At 43.8% G+C, this 27998-nt stretch overlaps 1 protein-coding gene across 4 annotated transcripts; it reads right to left on the bottom strand.

The window, feature by feature from the left end:
• Positions 1–156: 156 nt before the first annotated feature.
• On the bottom strand, positions 157–27973 carry LOC129868083 (cullin-5-like). 4 transcript variants are annotated; one of them, XM_055941705.1, is made up of 19 exons: positions 27907–27973; positions 26106–26215; positions 25573–25672; positions 23262–23438; positions 17490–17631; positions 16944–17089; positions 16185–16265; positions 14655–14748; positions 12491–12621; positions 7756–7863; positions 7531–7595; positions 7143–7275; positions 5807–5938; positions 5605–5728; positions 4889–5064; positions 4634–4795; positions 2448–2566; positions 2097–2220; positions 157–1885 (listed from the first exon to the last, which is right to left on the bottom strand). In XM_055941705.1, the coding sequence occupies exons 1-19, from the start codon at positions 27928–27930 to the stop codon at positions 1691–1693; spliced, it is 2343 nt and encodes a 780-aa protein (XP_055797680.1). In that variant the 5' UTR covers positions 27931–27973; the 3' UTR covers positions 157–1690. The 4 variants fall into 4 exon arrangements, with proteins under 4 accessions (XP_055797680.1, XP_055797679.1, XP_055797678.1 ...); XM_055941704.1 differs by having other exon boundaries at positions 14607–14748; XM_055941703.1 differs by having other exon boundaries at positions 5596–5728; positions 14607–14748.
• Positions 27974–27998: the final 25 nt, after the last annotated feature.

Here is a 27998-nt window from a genome sequence, read left to right on the forward strand (position 1 = left end):
TCAGCACCACTCAAGTGGACAGCGGTGGAATCGGAATTAGTCAGTGCCACACAGCAACAATGGACAGTAACTAGCATATGCCAGAAAATTAAGTTATCTGAAAGTTTTCCTGCTTTGGGAAGTAGCCCAGGGTCAAATGGCAAAGTTCATACAACGTTTTATAATAAGGTGTTGTTTATTTCATCATCTCATTATTAACATCTTTATGTACACTCCTTTAGTTAGCTCTGTATTGTAGTAGTTACCATCAGAGCCATGTATACGATATGTATAAGATACGGTTATATATAAACAGATCTTTATATATGGTTCTGGCTATTACCTAGCTCTGGTCCAGGGTGTTTACGTGCGACTTGCTAATGCCGTGCAAGTTCAGCATCAGTGAGCCGTACTTAAACGCTCTGGACCAGAGCTAGTTATTATCATATAATACACACGACCCCTCTTCCCCCAGAGGCTTAGCTCAGGCAGCCTGCAGAAATGAGGGGTAAAGATCCGTAAAAGGTGACATTGGCCTAATTCTAAACCGACCGCTAACAGCTATGCTTAAACTCTTCCTGTAGATCTGAAGAGATTGAATATGAGCGTCCACCAATATGGTGATTACTCCACCTTGCTTTCTGATAGAGCTCCACCAAGTCTATCACGTGCACTTATCAGATCTTGTCAAAGTTTGCAAGACAAGTGCCCAGGGGTAGAATGCTTGGGGTCGATTTGGAACTGGGAACTAATAGTCCACAGTCCGTCTCTTTTGTGAAAACAGTTTCTGAAATATAACATACTGTTGAGAAGGTTTCCCCGACCCAGGATAAGAATCGTTCTGGACTAAAGTGCACTTTCAATGGTGATAATCTATTGAGAAATATTTTTTAAACCCAGGACAAGTCTTAGTCTGGGCCCGGGAAACCAACCCTGAATGTCCATAAACGGCGTCACATATGTGACAGCAGAGAGAGTCATTGTCTTTAGTGCTTTGTTTGTCACCACCAGTGGCCACAAAAAACATGGCCGACAGCTTGGCTCAGACAGCTGCCAGGGGACACAACTCGTTCTGTTGAAGAGGTCCGGTGAATAGTGTTGGCCTGGCTCAAAACTTGGACTTTAGATATGGAGGGAAACGGAGCTTCGTCTAACGTTTTCCTATTTCTTGCCATGTCGTTAGAGATACCCAACACCAACCAATGGTACTCCAATGGTGGTGGGGTGATCATGGATGGGGTGGGAGAGGGGGTGTGGTCTGCGTGGTGGTTTGTCGACAGGGAGGAGGACGCATTGCCACAGAGACCTTTCACAACCACCAACCATGTCCTGTCTACAGACTAGGAAACGCCTTCTAGCCAAAAACGAGAACTGAAAACTCAGTGGGTGTCGACTCCTGCTGAGAAGCTCAAACTCATTTTCTTTCTTACCCTTTAATTTCCCCACACAAACTCCTCCTTTTATACATTTCTGTAACGCTGTCATAAATCAAGTCTGCATTTCCCCATGCTACAGATAATTTGTTTATCAAAGGGAGGTCAGCCTGGAAATATTCTATTGTGCATCAGGCTTGAACCCTCACGAACCAAAGATATTTTTTTCCAAAGAGGGTCGGGCCTAAAAATATTATATTGTCCATCAGGCCTGATGAAGAACCCCCAAAGTCACCACCATTACACGCTGTCACCACAATTAAACGTTGTCAACACCGCTACGCCATGTAGAGGAAGGTGTTGAGATCAGTCTCATCGCGCTTGATGTACTTGTGCTCGATGAGCCACTCCATCTGCTCCTTGATCATCTTCTTCTGGGGTAGGAACATGTTTTTGAGGATCTCCACCAGCTCTGTCTGCAGCTGGGCGTTGGTGATCCTCTTCCTCATCTTCATGATCTGGATGATGGCCTCCTGGAAAGGGAGTGACAAGGGAGAGAGAGAGTGAATCTCAACTGATTTTCACCCTCCTTGCCTCCTCTAAATGCATTGGAGAAGAGCAAGGGGCGAAACCTCAGATCTTCTGCCCCAATGTGCGTTGAGAAGACGACGAAGGAGGACGTGAGAAAACCCAAAATCCTTATTTGCAATGATGACCTGTCAATAGGAAGCCCTTATATAGTACCTGTGTTCTCAATATCCTGAGCTGGACAATTCCCTCGTTCTCCTCCTCCCTCATTCGCTCCGTGGTGAGCTGAAGTCGGCCAATCAGATTGATCTTCCCCCTCTTTTGGACCTTGGAGTTTTTTCTGGACACAGACACACTATTTAGAGCTGGAACTAGTGTCATTTTTGTGCCACGTACAAGATACATGACAACCTCTAACTTCAAATTCAACCTGTAAGATAAGTAAAGCCAGCCCAAAGAGTAATCTCTGTGGCGTGGCGGTGGAAAGCCTGTTTGTAAACCCCAGCCTGTCACACATAGATTAGTGAACACTTACATTAGCCAACACTTACATTACAGAACACTTACATTAGTGAGAACTCCTGGTTGACGTAGAAGAGTGTACCCTCGGCAAAGTCTTTGGGCGAGCCCACCACGGGGTCGTAGAACAACACCTGCCGCTTTAGCTTGGGGAACGCTACCAGGGACTGTAGGAAAAGGAGAGAGAGAAATAGAAAGAGGTAAGGAGGAGAGACTAGTCAGTACACTTAAATGTGTAATAAAAAAATAAAAACAAATTAGCTGTGAGGAGTTTAGGAGGTTGAGACATAGCAGACGTTAACAGTCGATGAAAAATGCTAATAAAAAGTACTAATAGTTATGGTCATATGGAATCTGCAGAGGAGCTTCAGGGTGTGTTTGTTGAATATGGGAAAAACTCTAGGTGCCTTAAGCAAAGAATTAGTGTACATAAGAACCCCATAAGGCATAATGATGAAAATTACCCTGTTGCCTGCCACTTCAATACCTGTTCACATTGTCTCCTCTTTACATTTCCAGGGTATTGAAAAAGTTTAACCTTCACCCAGAGGAGGGAACATTGAGAAAAAGCCGTACCAAAGGGAACTCTTTTGGATTTATATGCTTGGCACTTCACATCCATCAGGGCTTAATGAGGATTTAGACATGAGGGTCATGCTCTAATATGTTTTGTTTGAGGCTTCTCCTGGTATTAACACCTGTTAAGTGTTTATGCATTATGTAAACATTTAATTTAAAAAAATGAAAAAATAAATAAAAAATATATACTAAAACAATAAAATGTCTCCTTGTGTTTGTTTTTGTACACAGGTGTTGCTCATCATGTCTGATTGCATTGAAGCACGTTGCCTATGTGTTGCCTCTGTCATTGTGTTTGTTTTGGCTCTGATGGTCTGACGATCAAAAGCTCAATACACTACATGACCAAAAGTATGTAGACACCTGATTGTCAAACATCTCATTCCAAAATCATGGGCATTAATATGGAGTTGGTCTCCCCTTTGCTGCTAAAAACAGCCTCTACTCTTCTGGGAAGGCTTTCCACCAGATGTTCTTACATTTCTGCGGGGACTTGCTTCCATTCAGCCACAAGAGCATTAGTGAGGTCAGGCACTGATGTTGGGCGATTAGGCCTGGCTCGCAGTCGGCATTCCAATTCATCCCAAAGGTGTTCGATGAGGTTGAGGTCAGGGCTCTGTGCAGGCCAGTCAAGTTCTTCCACGCCGGTCAACAAAACAATTCTGTATGGACCTCGCTTTGTTCACGGGGGCATTGTCATGCTGAAGAAACAGGAAAGGGCCTTCCCCAAACTGTTGCCGCAAAGCTGGAAGCACAGAATCATCTAGAATGTCACTGTATGCTGTAGCATTAAGATTTCCCTTCACCGGAACTAAGGGGTCTAGCCCGAACCATGAAAAACAGCCCCAGGCTATAATTCCTCCTCCACCAAACTTTACAGTTGACCCTATGGATTAAGGCAGGTAGCGTTCTCCTTGTATCCACCAAACACAGATTAGTACGTCGGACTGCCAGATGGTGAAGCGTGATTCATCACTCCAGAGAATGCGTTTTCACTGCTCCAGAGTCCAATGGTGGCGAGCTTTACGCCACTCTAGCCAACGCTTGGCATTGTGCATGGTGATCTTAGGCTTGTGTATGTGCGGCTGCTCGGTCATGGAAACCCATTTCATGAAGCTCCCGACGAGGATAGACGATATGCACTTCAGCACTCTGCGGTCCCGTTCTGTGAGCTTGTGTGGCCTACCACTTTGCGGCTGAGCTTTTGTTGCTCCTACACGTTTCCACTTCACAATAACAGCACTTACAGTTGACCGGGCAGCTCTAGCAGGGCAAAAGGGGTGTAGCAGAAATAGCCAAATCCACTAATTTGAAGGGGTGTCCACATTACTTTGTGTATATAGAGTACATTTTAAATTGTGCATTGATCCTGAGTGTGCGGAGATTCCTTTTTACTTTAGTGTTTGTTGCATATCAAATTAATAAAACGCTGTGGTTAGCAGAAGTTTTTTTCTAGTAACTTTCCCAGGTTTTCCACCAAACCTAGTTGGAAGATTGCAGGAATCAAGCAGGAATATGCAACAAATATGGAGTTCTTTCAACTAATATTTCGGGGAAACATGGTAATTTTGGGAATGTTAGAGGAATCTTGCATCCTTAATCCTTGCGATAGCTAACCCTTTGACCTCTATCTATCCATGGACACCGTGCCTTACCCATAGGGTGCGTCGGAGCTCAGCGTCAGGCAGCTCAGTGGCCAGCTTGAGGTTCTCAAAGCTGATCCTCTCCCGGGGCCTCTGGTTCCAGGCAAACAGCACGGCCAGCTGGAAGGTGGTCACCTCTAGGTCGTACTGTCCCACCTCGTTCTTAAAGGTGATCTGGATAGAATTACACAGAGAACACAGCATGAATTATAGGATCTCTAGGGTCTGGACAGAGAGGAGGGTGCCTGCTACATGCTCTACACTCACAATGCCATTGGACATGAGGTGGTGCCAGTGCAGTTTCCTGCCGCTGTGGTTCTTCTTGTAGAAGTCCTCCACCTCGGGGATCAGATCCTCCAGCTCAGTGGGCAGTGACACAAACACCTTCTCTGAGCTTCGAGACCACGCCCCGGCATTCAGGATCTTGATGTTGACAGAGTCCGCTGCACAAGAGGGGAAGGAAGGGGGAGAAAGGAAATACACCCGAGTTCAAATCCATTATGTCTAATATACACCCCATAGAGATACATAATATACTAGTATAACTACTTATTAATTGTTCTAGAAACAATATATTTGTTTCTAGAATGACCGATTCCCTGACTAAGATGGCCGTCATTTTTTGGCAAGTTGCTAAAAAGCGTATGTCCATTCTAGTTTCCTGTTTCATTCTATAATATACACTTTCAAGTACTTGAGCTGTGTTTTTTTCTGGTACAACGGAGTCAGTGGAATAGTCCTAAAAGTGCAAACTCAAAGCAGAATCCCAAACAGGACTGTATCAATAGCATTTGTATTACTTTTCACTAGGTCTAATCCAGCCACCTACACCAAACACCCAAACGTACAGGTACACGGGTTTGATTCCAGCTAGGGCCAGCAATACGAACATTTATGCATTCACCGTTGTAAGTTGTTTTGGATAAAAGTGTCTGCTAAATGGCATATATATTATATTAGGTAAATACAGCTACCTGGTTTACCTGATAGGGCCAGCTTGTTGTGTTTGTGACACTCTTTGAAGTTCTGGTTGAGATCCTCGGACACCTTGATGTCCTGGAACATCCGGGCCAGCTTATTCACGTAGTCTGCGGGCATGCCTACCTCCTGTAAGCAAGGTTAGAGGTAATTGGAGAAGTGGTGTAATTGTAGCTAGTCAATCATACAGACACGCACAGGTCATACCCTTAGCCACTCCACCATGTTCTCCTCGATTTCGCTGTCGGCGGAGATGTCCAGGATGAGGCGTCGCGTCAGATGGGCTTTGTGGTAGCGCATGAACACGTCTTTGTTCTGCACGTACTTCAACACCAGCAACTGCAGGAGAACACAGAACACCACTGCGCAATCAGGGTATTTATTACTGCACACCGTAGCAAAATGTTTTGCAACGGAAAACAAGTGTTTTTTATTGGACAAGTTTAAGTAGTCCCTCCCTGTTTCAGTCCATTTTCTTGTTTGGGGTCTAATGAACACGACCCAGCTAAGATAGTCCCTTCCAAAGAACAAACGTTTAAGTGTTTGCAGCTCTGAAAAAAAGCGGATAGGCGAAGCAACATGATAAACGCTCTTCTCAACCTAAGGCCACATATACACTCTGATTTTGTGTCCGAAAATGGAGACAAGTGTTTTTTTAATGGGAGTCATCTGTTGCTGCATGAATGACAAGGGATGTTTGTCTGACAAAAAAAACTGTCAGTTTTTTCACAGATTAACTCACCTGAAAAATTGTTGACTTGAGATGTACTTTTGACAAACAAAAACAGACAATGATGTACGTCATAAAGCGCCTTCGGAAAGTATTCAGACCCCTTGACATGTTTCACATTTTGTTACATTACAGCCTTATTCTAAAAAGTGTTTTGGAAAGGCACACACCTGTCTATATAAAAAAGGTCCCACAGTTGACAGTGCATGTCAGAGCAAAAACCAAGCCATGAGGTTGAAGGAATTGTCCGTAGAGCTCTGAGACAGGATTGTTTCAAGGCGCTGATCTGCCAAAGGGCACCTAAAGACTCTCACACCATGAGAAACAAGAGTCTCTGGTCTGATGAAACCAAGATTGAATTCTTTGGCCTGAATGCCAAGCGTCACGTCTGGAAGAAACCTGGCACCATCCCTACGGTGAAGCATGGTGGTGGCAGCATCATGCTGTGGGGATGTTTTTCAGCGGCAGGGAATGGGAGACTGCCTCGATCCTGACTAAAGATGAACGGAACAAAGTACAGAGAGATACTTGAAGTTCTGAGCGCTCTGGAGCAGGTTCTCAGACTGGGCCGAAAGTTGGGCCAAAAATGTCTACAAAACAGTTTTTTCTTTGTCATTAAGGGGTATTGTGTGTAGAGTAGATTGATGAGGGGGGAAATGATTTCGTACATTCTAGAATAAGGCTGTAACGTAACAAAATGTTAAGGGGTCTGAATACTTTCCGAAGGAAGTGTGCACGCATCCGAGTGTTGCTGTAGCCATATGGAAAGCTTGCATATCATTACACACACACACACTCCTCCCATCCACGTACCACTTCCTTGAGCTTGGCCTCGATCTCCTCGGAGGTGAGTTTCTTGCTGAGCGGGGTTTTCCTCAGCAGCATGTCACAGTAGTTGGCCAGCAGTTCTGGACACTTTGACTCCGGCTGGGTCTTTAGACCCACCCTGACAGACAGACAGCACAGAGGAAGTAGAGCAGTGTTGTAAACACACACGTTCACTCATTAACTAATTAAGCAATTAACAGTTCAGGAGTATTATATTTTTTTTCAGTTGTGAAAAAACTAAAAGATCACCCAACCGTAGTTTTATCAAGTGCAACGTCACTAAAACTGTGGGAGCATTCAACTGTGTGCAGGAATCCATCTTTAATTCAGTGAAGAAATGAAGGCATACAATCGGACACAGAGCGTCTCTTACCCTTTCTGCTTCAGCGGTAGTTCTAATTTAAAAATGGTAGCGTCGTTTACAACTGCTTTGTAAGCCTGAAGAAAAAAAGCATTGGTTAGGTTATGCAGTGACAACCAAGTGCATATACTGTGCATATATTAACCGACAGCGTTGTGTCAATGTTTGACAAACGTTGAAGGAACATTGGACTTCATTGGTAATGTTGGACCAATGTTGGACAAACGTTGTGCTGACCTTGTCCCTGGCTGTGAGGAAGCGAGGGTCATCCTGAAAGGCATCCTTCACCAGTTTACTGAAGCGGTTGAACAGGGTGAGGAGCTGCTCCACGTATTTCTCAGAGTCCTACACACACATTATATATATATATCTATATTTTTAAAATCAGTGGGATGTTTCTTTCAGTAAATACAATACAAAAGTCATACAGAGAAGGGCAAAGATTACAAAACATAATTACAAAAAAATATCCTAAAGACCAATGTACCAAAATAAAATACTTTTGAAGTACCCCCTTAACTTTGACATGTGGTTGTTTATCTACTTTAGTTGAATGTACTGACTAAGTCGCTCTGGATGCTAAATGACCAAAATGTGAATGTAAAAATGAACACTTGCAAAGCATGCTAGGTGTTATTCTATTGAGCTCTACCCCCAAACAAGACCTTTTTTGAAGAAAAAATGGAATGACTAGAGATGGGCAACGATAGACCAAAATGTATCTTGTTATAAAATACCCTAAAGAATGTAGGAAAATAAAATACTGTTGTCAAAATACATTTTTATATATAAATATATATTTTCAAAATACATTTCAAGTAGCCAAAAAAACTAAATAAAGCCATAGACAGACCTGTGCAGTTACAAATCAAACCAATACATGTGAATTCCAAACTTTTTGCAATTTCAACTTATTTTCTAAGAAATGGACCCTATATAATTTTCTATCAGGACTGTTGAAAAGAACAACTTCCGAATATTGAGTTGTCGCCATGTACATTGGACTGTAGTTCAGGCCAGTGACATACAAATGACATAATACTCAAACGTAATTGATATATACGCATTTCAAATAAGTGCAACGAAAATACTGCCCAATTGCCTTCGGAAAGTATTCAGACCCCTTGACTTTTCCCACATTTTGTTACGTTACAGCCTAATTTTAAATGGATTCAATAAAAAATCCTCAGCAATCTACACACAATAAACCATAACGACAAAGCAAAAACAAGTTTAGACATTTTTGCAAAAAAAACAAAAACATTTTAAATAAGTATTCAGACACTTTGCTATGAGATACGAAATTGAGCTCAAGTGCATCCTGTTTCCATTGATCATCCTTGAGATGTTTCTACAATTTGATTGGAGTCCACCTGTGGTAAATTAAATTCATTGAACATAATTTGGAAAGGCACACACCTGTCTATATAAAAAGGTCCCACAGTTGACAGTGCATGTCAGAGCAAAAACCAAGCCATGAGGTCGAAGGAATTGTCCTTAGAGCTCCGAGAAAGGATTGTGTCAAGGAGCTGATGTCCCGTGTGGCTCAGTTGGTAGAGCATGGCGCTTGCAACGCCAGGATTGTGGGTTCGATTCCCACGGGGGGCCAGTACAAAAAGGTATGGCTGTATGTACTTGTAAGTCGCTCTGGATAAGAGCGTCTGCTAAATGACTTAAATGTAAATGTAAATGTAAATGGGAAGGGTACCAAAAATTCTGCAGCATTTAAGGTCCGCAAGAATACAGCGGTCTCCATCATTCTTAAATGGAATAAGTTTGGAACCACCAAGACTCTTCCTAGAGCTGGCTCCCCAGCCAAACTGAGAAATGGGGGACAAGGGACTTGGTCAGGAGGGTGACCAAGAATCCGATGGTCACTCTGACAAAGCATGAGAGTTTTTCTGTGGAGATGGGAGAATCTTCCAGAAGTACAACCATCTCTGCCTTTATGGTAGTGGCCAGACGGAAGCCACTCCTCAGTAAAAGGCACATGACAGCCCGCTTGGAGTTTGCACCTAAAGACTCTCACACCATGAGAAACAAGATTCTCTGGTCTGATGAAACCAATATTGAACTCTTTGGCCTGAATGCCAAGTGTCACATCTGGAGGAAACCTGGCACCGCCCCAACGGTGAAGCATGGTAGTGGCAGCATCATGCTGTGGGGAGGTTTTTCAGCAGCAGGGACTGGGAGACTAGTCAGGATCAAGGCAAAGATGAACGGAGCAAAGTACAGAGATCATTCATAAAAACCTTCTCCAGAGCGCTTAGGACCTCAGACTGGGGCTTAAAGTTCACCTTCCAACAGGAATGTCCTTGAGTGAACCAGTCAGAGCCCGGACTTGAACCAAATAGAACATCTCTGGAGAGACCTGAAAATAGCTGTGCAGCAATGCTCCCCATCCAACCTGACAGAGCTTGAGAGAATCTGCAGCGAAGAATGGGGGGAACCCCCCAAATACAGGTGTACCAAGCTTGTAGCGTCATACCCAAGAAGACGAGGCTGTAATCGCTGCCTAATGTGCTTCAACAAAGTACTGAGGAAAGGGTCAGAACACTTATGTAAATCTAATATATATATATACACACTGCTCAAAAAAATAAAGGGAACACTTAAACAACAGAATGTAACTCCAAGTCAATCACACTTCTGTGAAATCAACCTGTCCACTTAGGAAGAAACACTGATTGACAATACATTTCACATGCTGTTGTGGAAATGGAATAGACAAAAGGTGGAAATTATAGGCAATTAGCAAGACACCCCCAAAAAAGGAGTGATTCTGCAGGTGGTGACCATAGACCACTTCTCAGTTGCTATGCTTCCTGGCTGATGTTTTGGTCACTTTTGAATGCTGGCGGCGCTCTCACTCTAGTGGTAGCATGAGACGGAGTCTACAACCCACGCAAGTGGCTCAGGTAGTGCAGTTCATCCAGGATGGCACATCAATGCGAGCTGTGGCAAAAAGTTTGCTGTGTCTGTCAGCGTAGTGTCCAGAGCATGGAGGCGCTACCAGGAGACAGGCCAGTACATCAGGAGATGTGGAGGAGGCCGTAGGAGAGTATTGAAAAATCATAATCGGTCGACCTCTAATATATATATAAAATATTTTAAATATAAATTAGCAAACATTTCTATTTGGTCATTATGGGGTATTGTGTGTACAGTCGTGGTCAAAAGTTTTGAGAATGACAAATATACATTTTCACCAAGTCTGCTGCCTCAGTTTGTATGACGGCAAATTGCATATACTCCAGAATGTTATGAAGAGTGATCAGATGAATTGCAATTAACTGCAAAGTCCCTCTTTGCCTTGCAAATGAACAGAATCCCCCAAAAACATTTCCACCCCATTTCAGCCCTGCTACAAAAGGACCAGCTGACATGTCAGTGATTCTGACATGTCAGTGATTCCCTCGTTAACACAGGTGTGAGTGTTGACGAGCACAAGGCTGATCACTCTGTCGTGCTGATTTAGTTCGAATAACAGACTGGAAGCTTCAAAAGGAGGGTGGTGCTTGGAATCATTGTTCTTCCTCTGTCAACCATGGTTACCCGCAAGGAAACACGTGCCATCATCCGTGCTTTGCACAAAAAAGGCTTCACGGGCAAGGATATTGCTGCCAGTAAGATTATACCTAAATCAACCATTTATCGGATCATCAAGAACTTCAAGGAGAGCGGTTCAATTGTTGTGAAGAAGGCTTCAGGGCGCCCAAGAAAGTGCAGCAAGCGCCAGGACCGTCTCCTAAAGTTGATTCAACTGCGGAATCGGGGCACCACCAGTACAGAGCTTGCTCAGGAATGGCAGCAGGCAGATGTGAGTGCATCTGCACACACAGTGAGGCAAAGACTTTCGGAGGATGGCCTGGTGTCAAGAAGGGCAGCAAAGAAGCCACTTCTCTCCAGGAAAAACATCAGGGACAGACTATCTGCAAAAGGTACAGGGATTGGACTGCTGAGGACTGGGGTAAAGTCATTTTCTCTGATGAATCCCCTTTTTGATTGTTTGGTGCATCCGGAAAAAAGCTTGTCCGGAGAAGACGGTGAGCGCTACCATCAGTCCTGTGTCATGCCAACAGTAAAGCATCCTGGAACATTCATGTGTGGGGTTGATTCTCAGCCAAGGGAGTGGCCTCACTCACAATTTTGCCTAAGAACACAGCCATGAATAAAGAACGGTACCAACAATCCTCCGAGAGCAACTTCTCCCAATCATCCAGGAACAGTTTGGTGACGAACAATGCCTTTTCCAGCATGAAGGAGCACCTTGCCATAAGGCAAAAGTGATAACTAAGTGGCTCGGGGAACAAAACATCAATATTTTGGGTCCATGGCCAGGAAACTCCCCAGAACTTAATCCCGTTGAGAATTTGTGGTCAATCCTCAAGAGGCGGGTGGACAAACAAAAACCCACACATTCTGACAAACTCCAAGCATTGAATATGCAAGAATGGGCTGCCATCAGTCAGGATGTGGCCCAGAAGTTAATTGACAGCATGCCAGGGCGGATTGCAGAGGTCTTGAAAAAGAAGGGTCAACACCGCAAATATTGACTCTTTGCATCAACTTCATGTAATTGTCAATAAAAGCCTTTGACACTTATGAAATGCTTGTAATTATACTTCAGTATTCCATAGTAACATCTGGCAAAATATCTAAAAGACACTGAAGCAGCAACCTTTGTGGAAATTAATATTTGTGTCTTTCACAAAACTTTTGGCCACGACTGTAGATTGATGAGGGGAAAAAACTAAATAATTTTAGAATAAGCCTGTAACGTAACAAAACATGGAAAAGTCAAGGGGTCTGAATAGTTTCCGAAGGCACTATGTATTTTACATTTCTATTAGTATAACATGTCTGTGTGTGTGAGCATGACCGTATGTGTGTGTGAGCATGACCGCATGTGTGTGTGTGAGCATGACCGCATGTGTGTGTGCTTGGGCGTGTGTGTGTGTGTAGCACTCACCGAGGTGATGGTCTCAGCGGAGGCCATCATGTCGGCCAGCCCAGCAGACATGATGTGGTCCTCTAGGCCATTCAGCATGGGTTCGATGCCACTGGGCACCTTGTCCATCAAAGAGAACATGAGGTGGAGCTCTAGGAGGTGGAGAACTACAATCAAACACTGTCCAAAGTAAGCTACAGTCTATAGATTCTATACTGAACAAAAACATAAAGCGCAACATGTAAAGTGTTGGTCCCATGTTTCATGAGCTGAAATAAAAGATACCAGAAATGTTCCATCTGCACAAAAAGCTTATTTCTCTCAAATTGTGTGTACCAATTTGTTTACATCCCTGTTAGTAAACATTTCTCCTTCGCCATGATAATCCATCCACCTGACGTGTGGCATATCAAGAAGCTGATTAAACAGCATGATTATTACACAGGTGCACCTTTTGTTGGGAACAATAATAGGTCACTAAAAAGGTACCATTTTGTCACAACACAATGCCACAGAGGTCTCAAGTTGAGGGAGCGTGCTATTGGCATGCTGACTGCAGGAATGTCCACCAGAGCTGTTGCCAGATAATTTAATGTTAGTTCCTCTACCATAAGCCGCCTCCAACGCAGACCACATGTAACCATGCCAGCCCAGGAACTCCACATCAGGCTTCTTCACCTGCGAGACCAGCCACCCATACAGCTGATGAAACTGTGCATTTGCAAATCAAATAATTTCTGTCAGAAAACATCTCAGGGAAGCTCATCTTCATGCTTGTCATCCTCACTAGGGTCTTGACCTGACTGCAGTTTGGCGTTGTAACCGACTTCAGTGGGCAAATGATCACCTTCGATGGACACTGGCACGCTGGAGAAGTGTGCTCATGATGGATGAATCTCGGGTTCAATTATGCTGGGCAGATGGCAGACGGTATGGTGTTGTGTGGCCGAGTGGTGTGCTGACGCCAACGTTGTGAACAGAGTGCCCCACGGTGGCGGTGGGGTTATGGTATGGACAGGCATAAGGTACGGACAATGAACATAATTGCATTTTACCGATGGCAATCTGAATGCACAGAGGTACGGTGACAAGATCCTGAGGCCCATTGTCGTGCCATTCATCCGCTGCCATCACCTCATGTTTCAGCATGATAATGTACGACCCAATGTTCCAAGGATCTGTACACAATTCCTGGAAGGTGAAAATGTCCCAGTTCTTCCATGGTCTGCATATTCACCAGACATGTCAACCATTGAGCTTAGGGATGCTCTGGATCGACGTGCACAACCGTGTTCGAGTTCCCGCCAATATCCAGCAACTTCGCACAGGCATTGAAGAGGAGTGGGACAACATTCCACAGGCTACAATCAACAGCCTGATCAACTCTATCCAAAGGAGATGTTTCGTGCTGCATGAGGCAAATGGTGGTCACACCAGATACTGACTGGTTTTCTGATCCACGCACCTACCTTTGTTAATTTCTAAGGTATCTGTGGCCAACAGATGCATATCGGTGAAATCCATAGATAAGGGCCTAATGGATTTATGACAATTGACTGACTTCCTTATATGAACTGTACCTCAGTAAAATCTTTGAACAAAAATATAAATGCAACAATTTCAGTCTTGTTTTCTACTTCTAGATTATAGTAAATATATAGAACAAGGGGTATGCAGCAGAGCTTGGGGCCCGGATTTAAATACATCCTTAGGGGTTGGTTTCCGTTCAATTGATTGAGTTTCCATTGAACATGCTTTTTAGTTAAGGACAAGGCTTAATCTGTATCCTGGAAATCAGCTGTAGAAGTTCTATACATCACAGTGGTGGTATACTGACAGGGTTAGAAAGCTGCCTCCAGATTTTCCTGCTAAACATCATAAACTGAGATGTTCTACAAAGACACATTGGTTAATACTGACACACACGTAGGTAGACTATTGGTTAAAACTATCAGGACACACACACACACAGTACAATGTGGGTTTGTGGTCAGACACTGATGTTTGGGGGGGTAATGTTGACAACATGTTGACTGACACACAGAATGGGCAAAGACAGAGGTTGGCTGGTTGATGTGGACAAATTGAAATAGAAAGTGAAGTGGAAGACTGCAAGGTAATTTCCTGGTTTGCAAACCTGAGCTGGCCGAGCCTTTGGTGCCAGGAGCACTCCGGCCGTACTCACTCTCTGTCTCGTTTTGCTTGATCATGCCTGGACACTCGGCCAAGATGGTCTCCTTAAAGGACGTCACCAGGGCGTTCACGCAACACTCCATCAGCTGAGGAGGAAAACAGAAAAACCACGGTCGCTCATATCACCAATAAAAAAATAGAATTGATTTATAAATAACTTTTTATATCAGCATTTGTCACAAAGTGGTTTAACATAAGGAATTATTACACTGCCATTTTTAAAGCCATGCCCTCCTTTGACCTTGACTTTTCCTAAATAAGTCTATAACACTGTCATTGTTAGAATCTTAACATTACAAACAGAATTATACGTTAGGAAGGAATGTCACTTTAATGGTTGACCCCACCCCCCCGACAGTAGGGCCTGCTCCCGACAGTAGGGCCTGCTCCCGACAGTAGGGCCTGCTCCCGACAGTAGGGCCTGCTCCCGACAGTAGGGCCTGCTCCCGACAGTAGGGCCTGCTCCCGACAGTTGAAGGTGCGGTGCCCAGTTGACAATCACCCCAAAAATTGCCTAGAAACTGAACTAAACTATACCAAAACTAATTGAACACCTATAACAGATGAAATAAATGAAGTAAAGTATGATGGAGGAGAAAGGGTGAGTTGATGAGCGAGGGGAAGCGAACAATGTATAATTATCTAATCCCCAATTGTGAATGAAGAACAGAGCGGGCCAATCTATTGTACTGGTATATTCTAATTCTAATTATGTACCCTTTATCAGTCCACCAAATCCAAGCAGTCTCATCAGTCTACTCTGGCCTACTTGGAGAACATTGTGAGAAAGTGCGTAATTTACGAATGGATGCACATACTGCGTTAGTTGCTACAAGATCTGAATGAAAACGACTCATGATGGGGAAGAAATATATTATGACATATCTGATGATTATTCTTCTGATTCTGAGCCTCAACGTGAACCTACACCACCGAGGACTAAGCGCAAAAAGCCCAGAATTGTGTGGACTGAGCAGGTGCCCCGCAACCACCAACTGAAAAACGATTATCAGCACAAAATGTCATCACAGAAAGCAGACCCTACATCTCAAGCAAAAAACATCAGCAACACACTCGCCAGATTTCATTGTTTATGTGACGTGGACATGCTCCAACTGACGCCATTGCATGAAGACACACACCATGTAAGCACGAGCTGACAATAATTGAGTATTTTCAACTGCTGTCCTATCGACAAATTCATTTGAATGCCATTATTGCGTTTGTGGTGATTTTCACTATTTATGAAGCACACTTGGCGCTTATGGTAATGTTGAGGCTACTGATGTTTTCATAATTTGACCATGCGCCTTGGTGGTTGGGGTATTATTTTGTTATAAAAGCAGTAAAAACTGTAGAAACAGAAACAGTGAAATTGTTACAGTAGCACCTCCGTTTCAAAAGTTTTGTGTTCTAATGAACATGGCCCTGCTCTGAACACGAGGGCTCCCCTGCTTTATATACAGACCATTCTACAGCCCATAGTAGTCACACAGAAGTGGTGGCGATATAGAATACTCACTGCTTGTACAGAGTTACATTCCCGTCTCGTCTCCAAGTAGCGCAGCGCCCGTTTCTCCTCCTCTCTCAACTTGGCGTCTGCCTGTTAGAACACACATGTTGGTTTCACCTCAGATGGATAGCCTAGCTTACAGACAAACAGTCTAGGCCCTGGGGCAAGTTGCTGAGAAATAGGGCTGTAACCCCAAATTTTCGGGTTTTCCAGACATCTCAGTAGAAGGATTCCCACATTTCCTGCTTAATCTGATATCTGGAAAACCTGGGATTTTGGGAATGGTACCAGAATTTTACAGCCTACTGAGAAATCACAAAGAACCTGCTGAAACAGTACTTGTCTCATACAGATCGTTTTCGATTTCTTTCGACCGCTGTCATCACTGAATTCCAAATCAAACCGTAGATCTGAAAGGAGTAGATAGGTTTAAACAGTGTGGTCATTGCTTCAAATTGCCTTCCAATTGGCTGTTTGGGATTTGCGCCATATGGCTTACACCTATGCAATTGTTTCAAATCTACATGAGCACCTGAGGAGTATGGACTAGGCTCGTCCATTTGGAATTCAAATTATAACTTATCGTGTGATTATGCTGACAGAGGAGAGCGGTAGTCACGGAGACAGAGGGTCCTGCAAAATTCCAGTAACTTTACAAAAACTCCCAAGTTTTCCAAAAATTCAGGAATCGTCCAACCAGTTCTGGAAAATCTGTGAATTTTCAAAACGTTATAGGAATTGTACAACCCTAATCCTGGTAATACTCACGTATTTCATATAGTTCTGGACTCCGTTCTGCTGCAGGTAGGAGGGGGCCTGTGTTCTGTAGAACCTCTCGGTGGAGTCCATGTAGGCCTTCTCAAAGTTCTCTCTGTAAATCTGCAACTTGTCATCCGGGTTTGAACACAGGTTCACTGCAGAGGGAAGACAGGGAGGTCCCCAGGGGCCAAGTTTATTAGCACGCAACGTTTTGCAATAGTAAACAAAAATGTGCATTTCTTATTGGATGAGTCGAATTAGTCCCTTCTGGTTTCAGAACGTTTTCTTCCATTTGGTGTGTTATGAACACTACCCAGGAGGATTATAGATATCTTTGTGGAGGGAGGTTAAGGTTAAGCTCGTTCACACCACATTGCTAAAACCTAACTTGTAGTAGCTCACATTTTCACGTACATCCCACATCAATGTCAATATCTATCCAATTTGGCACCATGATTTGGTAAATCATCTGTTGGTATTGTATACATACACCACAGTCGTGTTCATTAGGCACCTTTCTATCCCAGCTAAAGGAGACAGTATTGTTTTGCTCACCATAAGATTCCCTGACACCAATGACCAGCTGAGAGTCAAAGGCCTCCCCCAGGCGCTCGGCGTGCACCAGCTTCATGGCGCTGTCCTGGAGCCTATTCTTGATGTTGGAGAAGATGGACTCGTTCCACGTGTCCAGCATGAGCTGAGGACACAGAAGATTATTAGAACATGGCTTTATTGTAAAATATATACACTACCGTTCAAAAGTTTGGGGTCAGTTAGAAATGAAGGCTATTCCATGCGAGAAACATAAAACAATTTCAAAGGTTTTACTGAGTTACAGTGCATAAGGAAATCAGTCAATTGAAATAAAATCGCAAGGCCCTAATCTATGGATTTCACATGACTGGGAATACAGATATGCATCGGTTGGTCACAGGTTCCTTTAAAAATAAATAATAATAAGTGTATCAGAAAAAGAGTCAGTATTTGGTGTGACCCCCATTTGCCTCATGCAGCACGACACATATCCACATAGAGTTGATCAGGCTGTTGACTGTGGCCTGTGGAATGTTGTCGCACTCCTCTTCAATGGCTGTGTGAAGTTGCTGGATATTGGCGGGAACTGGAATACGTTGTTGTACACGTCGATCCAGAGCATCCCAAACATGCTCAATGGGTGACATGTTTGGTGAGTATGCAGGCCACGGACAAACTGGGACATTTTTAGCTTCCAGAGATTTTGTACAGATCTTTGCAACATGATCATGCTGAATCATGAGGTGATGGCAGCGGATGAACGGCACGACAATGGGCCTCAGGATCTTGTCACGGTATCTCTGCATTCAAATTGCCATCGATAAAATGCAATTGTGTTTGTTGCCCAGTACAGTTGAAACCGGGATTCATCCGTGTGCCAGTGGCTATCAAAGGTGAGCATTTGCCCACTGTTACTAAGTCTGTTACTATGCCGAACTGCAGTCAGGTCAAGACCCTGGTGAGGACGACGAGCACGCAGATAAGCTTCAGTGAGACGGTTTCTGACAGTTTGTGAAGAATTTCTTCGGTTATGAAAACCCATAATTTCATCAGCTGTCCTGGCAGCTGGTCTCAGACATTTCCGCAGGTGAAGAAGCCGGATATAGAGGTCCTGGGCTGGCGCGCTTACACGTGGTCTGTGGTTGGGAGGCCGGTTGGTCGTAATGACGATTTCTCTAAAACAACTTTGGAGGTGATTAATGGTAGCTTATTGTGCTGTGTGACTAAACTGCACATTTTAGTGTCCTTTTCAAATCAAATCAAATTGTATTGGTCACATACACATATTTAGCAAATGTAGCGAAATGCTTGTGTTCCTAGCTCCAACAGTACAGTAGTATCTAACAATTCACAACAATAATACACACAAATCTAAAAGTAAAAGAATGGAATTAAGAAATGTAAATATTAAGTCGAGCAATGTCGGCGTGGCATTGAATAAAATACAGAAGAATAGAATACAGTATATACACATAAGAGATGAGTAAAGCAGTACGTAAACATTATTTGAACATTGTTAAAGTGGCCAGTGATTTCAAGTCTATGTATATAGGGCAGCAGCCTCCAAAGGTGCAGGGCTGAGTAACCGGGTGGAAGCTGGCTAGTGATGGCTATTTAACAGTCTGATGGCCTTGAGGTAGAAGCAGTTTTTTTCTTCTCGGTCCCAGCTTTGATGCACCTGTACTGACCTCGCCTTCTGATGATAGCAGGGTTAACAGGCTGTGGCTCGGATGGTTGATGTCCTTGATGATCTTTATGGCCTTCCTGTGACATTGGGTGTTGTAGGTAGTTTGCCCTCGGTGATTCATTTGCCAGATCGCACCACCCTCTGGTGAGCCCGGCGGTTGTGGGCACTGAAGTTGCCGTACCAGGCAGTGCTACAGCCCGACAGGATGCTCTCATCTGTAAAAGTTGTGCATCTATAAAAGTTTGTGAGGGTTTAGGGGCCAAGCCAAATTTCTTGAGCCTCCTGAGGTTGAAACACTGTGTGGGTGGACCATTTCAGTTTGTTGGTGATGTGTACGCCGAGGAACTTGAAGCTTTCCACCTTCTCCACTGCTGTCCCATCGATGTGAAGAGGGGCGTGCTCCACCTGCTGTTTCCTGAAGTCCACTATCAACTTCTTTGTTTTGTTCTTACATAGCTATTCCTCTTGTCCAGATGTGATAGGGCAGTGTGCAGAGCGATGGCATCGTTTGTGGATATATTGGAGCAGAAAGCAAATTGAAGTGGGTCTAGGGTGTCAGGTAAGTTAGATGTGATATGATCCTTAACTAGCCCCTCAAAAGCACTTCATGATGACAGAAGTGAGTGCTATGGGGCGATGGTAACTTAACTAAATTACTTCTGTTTTCTTGGTTACATTTGAAGCAAGTGGGGACAGCAGACTGGAATAGGGAGTTTGAATATGTCCGTAAACACTCCAGCCAGCTGGTCTGTGCATGCTCTGAGGATGCGGCTAGGGATGCAGTCTGGGCCAGGAGCCTTGCGAGGTTTAACACGCTTAAATGTCTTACTCACGTCGGCCACAGAGAAGGAATGTCGGTGGCACTGTGTTATCCTTAAAGCGGGTGAAGGTGTTTAGCTTATCCGGAAGCAAGACGTGACTGGATTGTTTCCGTGATTGTTTCTAGACCCTGCCACATACGTCTTGTGTCTGTGCTAGAGGTCGACCGAATATGATTTTTCAACGCCGATACCGATTATTGGAGGACCAAAAAAGCCGATACCTATTAAATCGTCCGATAAAAAAAAAAAAATGTATTTGTAATAATGACAATTACAACAATACTGAATGAACACTTCTTTTAACTTAATATAATACATCAATAAAATCAATTTAGCCTCAAATAAATAATGAAACATGTTCAATTTGGTTTAAATAATGCAAAAACAAAGTGTTGGAGAAGAAAGTAAAAGTGCAATATGTGCCATGTAAGAAAGCTAACGTTTAAGTTCCTTGCTCAGAACATGAGAACATATGAAAGCTGGTGGTTCCTTTTAACATGAGTCTTCAATATTCCCAGGTAAGAAGTTTTAGGTTGTAGTTATTATAGGACTCTTTCTCTCTATACAATTAGTATTTCATATACCTTAGACTATTGGATGTTCTTATAGGCACTTTAGTATTGCCAGTGTAACAGTAAAGCTTCCGTCCCTCTCTTCGCTCCTACCTGGGCTCGAACCAGGAACACATCAACAACAGCCATCCTCGAAGCAGCGTTACCCATGCAGCGCAAGGGGAACTACTCCAAGTCTCAGAGCGAGTGACGTGTGAAACGCTATTAGCGCGCACCCCGCTAACTAGCTAGCCATTTCACATCGGTTACACCAGCCTAATCTCGGGAGTTGATAGGCTTGAAGTCATAAACAGCGCAATGCTTGAAACACAGCGACGAGCTGCTGGCAAAAAGCACGAAAGTGCTGTTTGAATGAATGTTTATGAGCCTGCTGGTGCCTACCATCGCTCAGTCAGACTGCTCTATCAAATCATAGACTTAATTATAACATAATAACACACAGAAATATGAGCCTTAATATGGTCGAATCCGGAAACTATCATCTCGAAAACAAAACCTTTATTCTTTCAGTGAAATACGGAACCGTTCCGTATTTCCTCTAAAGGGTGGCATCCATAAGTCTAAATATTCCTGTTACATTGCACAACCTTCAATGTTATGTCATAATTATGTAAAATTCTGGCAAATTAGTTCACGACGAGCCAGGCGGCCCAAACTGTTGCATATACCCTGACTCTGCGTGCAATGAACGCAAGAGAAGTGACACAATTTCACCTGGTCAATATTGCCTGGTAACTTGGATTTCTTTTAGCTAAATATGCAAGTTTAAAAATATATACTTCTGTGTATTGATTTTAAGAAAGGCATTGATGTTTATGGTTAGGTACAGTCGTGCAACGATTGTGCTTTTTTCGCAAATGCGCTTTTGTTAAATCATCCCCCGTTTGGCGAAGTTGGCTGTCTTTGTTAGGAAGAAATAATCTTCACACAGTTCACAACGTGCCAGGCGGCCCAAACTGCTGCATATACCCTGACTCTATTGCAAGAGAAGTGACACAATTTTCCTAGTTAAAAGAAATTCATGTTAGCAGGCAATATTAACTAAATATGCAGGTTTAAAAAATATATACTTGTGTATTGATTTTAAGAAAGGCATTGATGTTTATGGTTAGGTACACGTTGGAGCAACGACAGTCCTGTTTCGCGAATGCGCACCGCATCGATTATATGCAACGCAGGACACGCTAGATAAACTGGTAATATCATCAACCATGTGTAGTTAACTAGTGATTATGATTGATTGATTGATTTTATAAGATAAGTTTAATGCTAGCTAGAAACTTACCTTGGCTTCTTACTGCATTCGCGTAACAGGCAGGCTCCTCGTGGAGTGCAATGTAAAGCAGGTGGTTAGAGCGTTGGACTAGTTAACTGTAAGGTTGCAAGATTGAATCCCCGAGCTGACAAGGTAAAAATCTGTCGTTCTGCCCCTGAACAAGGCAGTTAACCCACCGTTCCTAGGCCGTCATTGAAAATAAGAATGTGTTCTTAACTGACTTGCCAAGTTAAATAAAGGTGTAAAAAAATAAATAATTTAAATACCGATTTCCGATTGTTATGAAAACTTGAAATCGCCCCTAATTAATTGGCCATTCCAATGAATCGGTCAACCTCTAGTCTGTGCCATTGAATAGTAACTCCACTTTGTCTTTTGCCTTATGGAGGGAATAACTACACTGTTTGTATTCGGCCATATTCCCAGTCACTTTGTCATGGTTAAATGCGGTGATTCGCACTCAGTTTTGCGCAAATGCTGCCATCTATCCACGGTTTCTGGTTTATGTAGGTTTTAATAGTCACAGTGGGTACAACATCTCCTATACACTTCCTGATGAACTCAGTCACCGTATCCGTGTATTTGATGTTATTCTCAGAGGCTACCCAGAACGTATCCCAGTCGCATGATCAAAACAATCTTGGCATTTTGAAAAGTTGAAAAGCAGTGATTCAATGTTTTTCCAGCGCGAGCACTACAGTCAATGTGGTGTTAGAACTTCGGTAGCGTTTCCTCAAATTTGCTTTGTTATTTGAGGAAAACATTAGCAAAGTTCTACCAACACATTGACTGTGGTACTCGCGCTGGAAAAACCACTGCTATCCAACTTTTCTAAATGTCTACAAGGCCCTTCCCTGCCCTCCCGTCGGCAAATATGATCACAACTCCATTTTGCTTCTCCCATCACGACTCAATCAGCTTCTTGATATGCCACACCTGTCAGGTGGATGTATTATCTTGGTAAAGGAGAAATGCTCACTAACAGGGATGTAAAACCAATTTGTGCCCAACATTTGAGAGAAATACGCTTTTGTGTATGGAAAATATCTGGGATATTTTATTTCAGCTCATGAAACCAACACTTTACATGTTGCATTTATATTTTTATTTTATCTAGTGCCTTGCTCAAGGGCACAATGACAGGAGATGGCATGGATATCACAACCCTCCGGTAGCCAGCTGACACCCCGACATATTGTCCTTCTCAATCTTAGGACTTGAACCGACAACCCTCCGGATGCTACCTTCTAGGCCCGTTACCTGCCCACAGCCACAAGGTAGCAGAAGGGCCAGTGAAATGAGATACATGGATACATGAGCAGGGACAGACTGAATTTACAGGCAGTATAATTTCCTCATGTCAACCAGAAATTCTCTTATATCAATGTAAATACAACCAAATACTTCTGCTGCCCCTCTCAATCCCTCTCTCCTCACCTTCCGTACGATGCTGTCCTCTACGTTAGACTTCTTGTTGCTGCCCTGTTTGCCCATGAGCGTAATCTCCAGCTGGCAGAAGGGTTTGGGCAGGATGTCACACTGTGTGAAGAACTTCCTCCACTCAACGATGTAGGCCTTCAGCAGCGCCGTGTCATCCTGGTGGCTCAACACACGCTGTGGGGGAGAGAGCAGGGCACTTATGGACTTTATGGCATTGGAAAAACTGGGGGTAATAGACAGTCTGCTTGGTTACTCAACATGTTGCAGGGGGAGAGAACAGCTGAGTGCGGTGTTATAGACATTATGATGTTGAAAATATAGGTTCTCAGGTATAGGCTAGTAGAGTGCTTGGTTACGCGGTAGCCGACTGGCACAGATAGCTTGCTTCCAAGCTAGCGTTAAGGTGTTAGCATGCCTCAGTTCGGCTGGCGGCTAGCCGAAGTTGGCTAGGCAAACCGAAGAAGTGTGCTCGCATACTCCCTTAAAAGACCTTTGCTTGAAAAACAAGAAAAAAAGCACAATAGTACTGTTTGTCCATTTTGAGACTCCGTTGTCAGTATACACGTCCTCAAAATAGAATGAATCTAAGATAACTTAATAAATCAGTCATTCATTTTGATGTTTTTGCAGAGGATATCTTAGTCACGCAAAATTTACATCTAAATGATGATCTACATGATGTTTGGTATAGTATTTTTCAATGAAAAAATTTGCTTGAAAACGAGTCGTCTCTTGTTCGATGACAAAGACTTTATTGAAGCCTCCCTACTGTTGACCAATCACCGACAAAGGACGTAGCCTTTGGCTCCAAACTCCGGCTTATCACCAGGAAAAATGTGCCCCTGAACAGCCCCACCCAAAAAACTCACCGAACAAAAATTTCACAAAATGTTGTCATAATATATGTACAAACTCTACAGAACTGTTTCGGCTGGGAAGCGTGCGGATGCCTTTAGTAGTACTCAGTGAGGGAATAAATGGCACAGTCATTTCAATGCTAGCGAGACTTAGCAGGCCTTAGCAGACAAAGCGTCAATACAGGACTAAGATTGAATCCTACTGCACCGGCTCTGACACTCGTTGGATGTGGCAGGGCTTGCAAACTATTACAGACTACAAAGGGAAAACCAGCCCCGATCTGCCCTGTGAGACAAGCCTACCATACGCATTTATGCTTGCTTCGAGGCAAGCAATACTGAAGCATGCAAGAGAGCACCAACTGTTCAAGGACGACTATGTGATCATGCTCTACGTAGCCGATGTGAGCAAGACCTTTAAACAGGTCAATTCGCATACTGCCCCAACAGATCCACAGATGACGCAATCTCCATCGCACCCCACACTGCCCTTGCCCACCTGGACAAAAGGAACACCTATGTGAGAATGCTGTTCATTGACTACAGCTAAGCGTTCAACACCATAGTGCTCACAAAGCTCATCACTAAGCTAAGGAACCTGGGACTAAACACCTTTTGCAACTGGATCCTGGACTGATCCTCAACACTGGGGCCCCTCAGGTGTGCGTGCTTAGTCCCCTCCTGTACTCCCTGTTCACCCACAACTGCGTGGCCAAACACGACTCCAACACCATCATTAAGTTTGCTGACGACACATCAGTGGTTGACCTGATCACCGACAACGATGAGACAGCCTATAGGGAGGAGGTCCCTAAGGGCTGGGTCAGAGACCTGTCAGAGAGGTCAGAGACCTGGCAGTCTGGTGCCAGGACAACAATCTCTACCGCAATGTGAGCAAGACAAAGGAGCTGATCGTGGATTACAGGAAAGGAGGGCCGAACAGGGCCCCATTAACATCGACAGGCCTGTAGGGGAGCCGGTCGAGAGTTTCAAGTTCCGCAGGAGACTGAAAATATTTGGCTTGGGTCCCCAGATCCTCAAAACCTTTTACAGCAGCACCCTTGGGAGCATCCTGACCGGTTGCATCATCGCCTGGTATGGCAACTGCTCGGTATCCGACCGTAAGGCGCTACAGAGGGTAGTGTGTACGGCCCAGTACATCACCAGGGCCAAGCTTTCTGCCATCCAGGACCTCTATACTAGGCGATGTCAGAGGAAGGCCCAACATTTTTTCAAAGACAAGTCACCCAAGTCATAGACTGTTCTCTCTGCTACCGCACGGCAAGCTGTACTGGAATGCCAAGTCTAGGTCCAAAAGGCTACTTAACAGCTTCTACTCCAAGCCATAAGACTGCAGAACAATTAATCAAATGGCCAACGGACTATTTACATTGAACCCCCGTTTGTTGTATTCGGCGCATGTGACAAATAAAATGTGATTTGATACATACTGCTTGTGCTTGCTTGATGAAGTCTAGGATGTCCTCTTTCAGGGCCTGGTGAATCTTGGCCGGCCCCTTGTCATCCCATAGGCATACTGCATGGACATCTCTATGGAAACCAAGAGATCAAATGAGGGGATTGGAGGAGATCAATCAATTAATCAATTTGTTAGTCTTTAACAGCTCAGACAGGCGTTAATGTGAAATGCCTGTTAAACAGAATGACAGCCTGTTCTCGAGGTATCAAGTCCAGGCTGTATCACAACCGGCCGTGATTGGGAGTCCCATAGGGCGGCGCACAATTGGCCCAGCATCGTCCGGGTTAGGCTGACATTGTAACTTAGAATTTGTTCTTAACCGACTTACCTAATTAAATAAAGGTTAAATAAATAAAACGTATTCACTAAGAACCAAACGGAACAGGCCAAAAGAGGGAGGGAAAGCCTTGACTTGTCTAATAAGAAACACTGGTTTTCAATTTGTGTGCACTAATGAATAAAACCTCAGTATGACAGAGCACATGGACGAGTGGCCATACTCACGAGAAGAGGTCGAACCACTGCTGTTTGGTGACTGACTCTTGGCGGAGCAGCTTGAGGACGATGGGACGCATCAGGTCCCACTTGTCCTCGAACTGGAGGGAGCCTTTGTTCTTGGTGAGAATGAGAAAGGTAGAAGTGTCACCTCTGGCTATAGCAGTTATGACAACATCAGGGGTGAACCTCAATTGTATTTACTTGATTCCTCGCATCCTCTCTCCTTGCTGCCTTCTCAAAATAAAATTTTAGCAGAGGGGAGGAACCTCAGCTCTTCTGCTCCAATGTGATTTGAAAAGGAGATGAGAAGGGAGGACATGGGAAATCGTGGATATACAATTGATATTCATCCCAGTGGTTGCTGAATGTTTAGGAATTAGGCAGTGGGCCCATTTGAACATTAGCAGGAACACAACAGCAGTAAACAAGCCTGGTGGTGGTTAATTTCTCCAATATCATAGGGCAGGCTGATTGAGGCCCATTAGTAGCAAACAGGCTTGCTTGTGCTGGAGAGTTTCTGACCATAACAACCACCCAGGTGCTTCAACCCTGTAACATCTGTTTTTGTCTATAGCCAGCCAGCTTACCTGTGAGGGAGTGTTACGTGTAGTGATACAATAACAATGCAGTGAGTATACAGACATGACTAGCTATAGGATCGTTCCAATTGATTTCAAGCAACTTTTGGTCGCACCACTTTTAATTTAACTTTCCATACATGTTTGCCCATGGTAGAAGTGGTCAGAAAGTGCCTTACTGGACCTGAATGACAAAACATTCAGGAGATAGTGGTGCTCAAAGTTGACCCATTTTGTATACTCCACCATACCATTACACATCCTTTGTCTTTATTTATCACTGGATAATAATAATGGTTGAGTTTGATATCATTTAAAAGCTTACAATCAGGGTTTTATGATTTCTTAATGTTCCCCTATGCTGGAACAGGAGCTTGAGTGAAACAGTTTTGGAAGCCCTGGATTAAGGCAGCCCCTCACACCTCTGATTCAGAGGGGTTGGGTTAAATGCGGATGACACATTTTGGTTGAATACATTCAGTTGTGCAACTGACTAGGTATCCCGATATCCCTAATGGGAGTTCGAATCTGAGCTTCCTGGGCATTAGAGAGGAGACACGTCATAGGCATAGTCAACGTGGACGTCTCTTGTGGTGCTTTCAAGAAGACTGGGAACTAGGGAAAAAACAAGGTCAAATCAAGACGTCAGTAATCTTCAGAGTTTCCGACTTGGAATTCCGAGTTGGACGACCTTTGAAATGTCTTTTGCACCGTCGGAGTTGGTTTTTTCCGAGTTTCCAGTTGTCTTGAACGCGGCATAAAGTGCAGATACTGGGGCATCTTCTAACCAGCCATCTAACGTTATTGTTATACCGGCTGCCTAACTACTGTTAGCAAGCTAACTTAGTGTGTTTCATGAAAAAGGCAATCGATCGTTGTTGAGGTTAGCTAGCAAATCAGTCAACGACAGTCATGCCAAGTTAAATGATCATGCTTTCTTAGCCAGTTAAGTTAGTTGGCTAGTTAACCAGTTAGCTAACGTGTGTGTACTAGCCACTGCCTGGCACAGCTAGCTAGAACCAGGCTAACGTTATTAACGCTAGTGACTTGAAGGAGTAAATAGCTGTCCTTTCAATGCTTGCAAGACAAACAGGACTTTATATCACCTACCTATATTGCAAGGCCATCTTCAGGCATGGGCGCCTAACAATGTACAGTAATATATAATTGACTATGCAACAAAGACCGATTAAATGTAATCAAAAGTATTGAATTGCGGTGCCTGTTACCTTTAGCAAATTAGACGTCGCCATGTTCCCTGAATTTAGTTCCTCGAACAATCTCGCGAGATTTACAGTGTTGTAGTTGCCAATGGGGTTTT

This window comes from Salvelinus fontinalis, chromosome 13, assembly GCF_029448725.1.
Source record: "Salvelinus fontinalis isolate EN_2023a chromosome 13, ASM2944872v1, whole genome shotgun sequence".
Classification (NCBI taxonomy): domain Eukaryota; kingdom Metazoa; phylum Chordata; class Actinopteri; order Salmoniformes; family Salmonidae; genus Salvelinus; species Salvelinus fontinalis.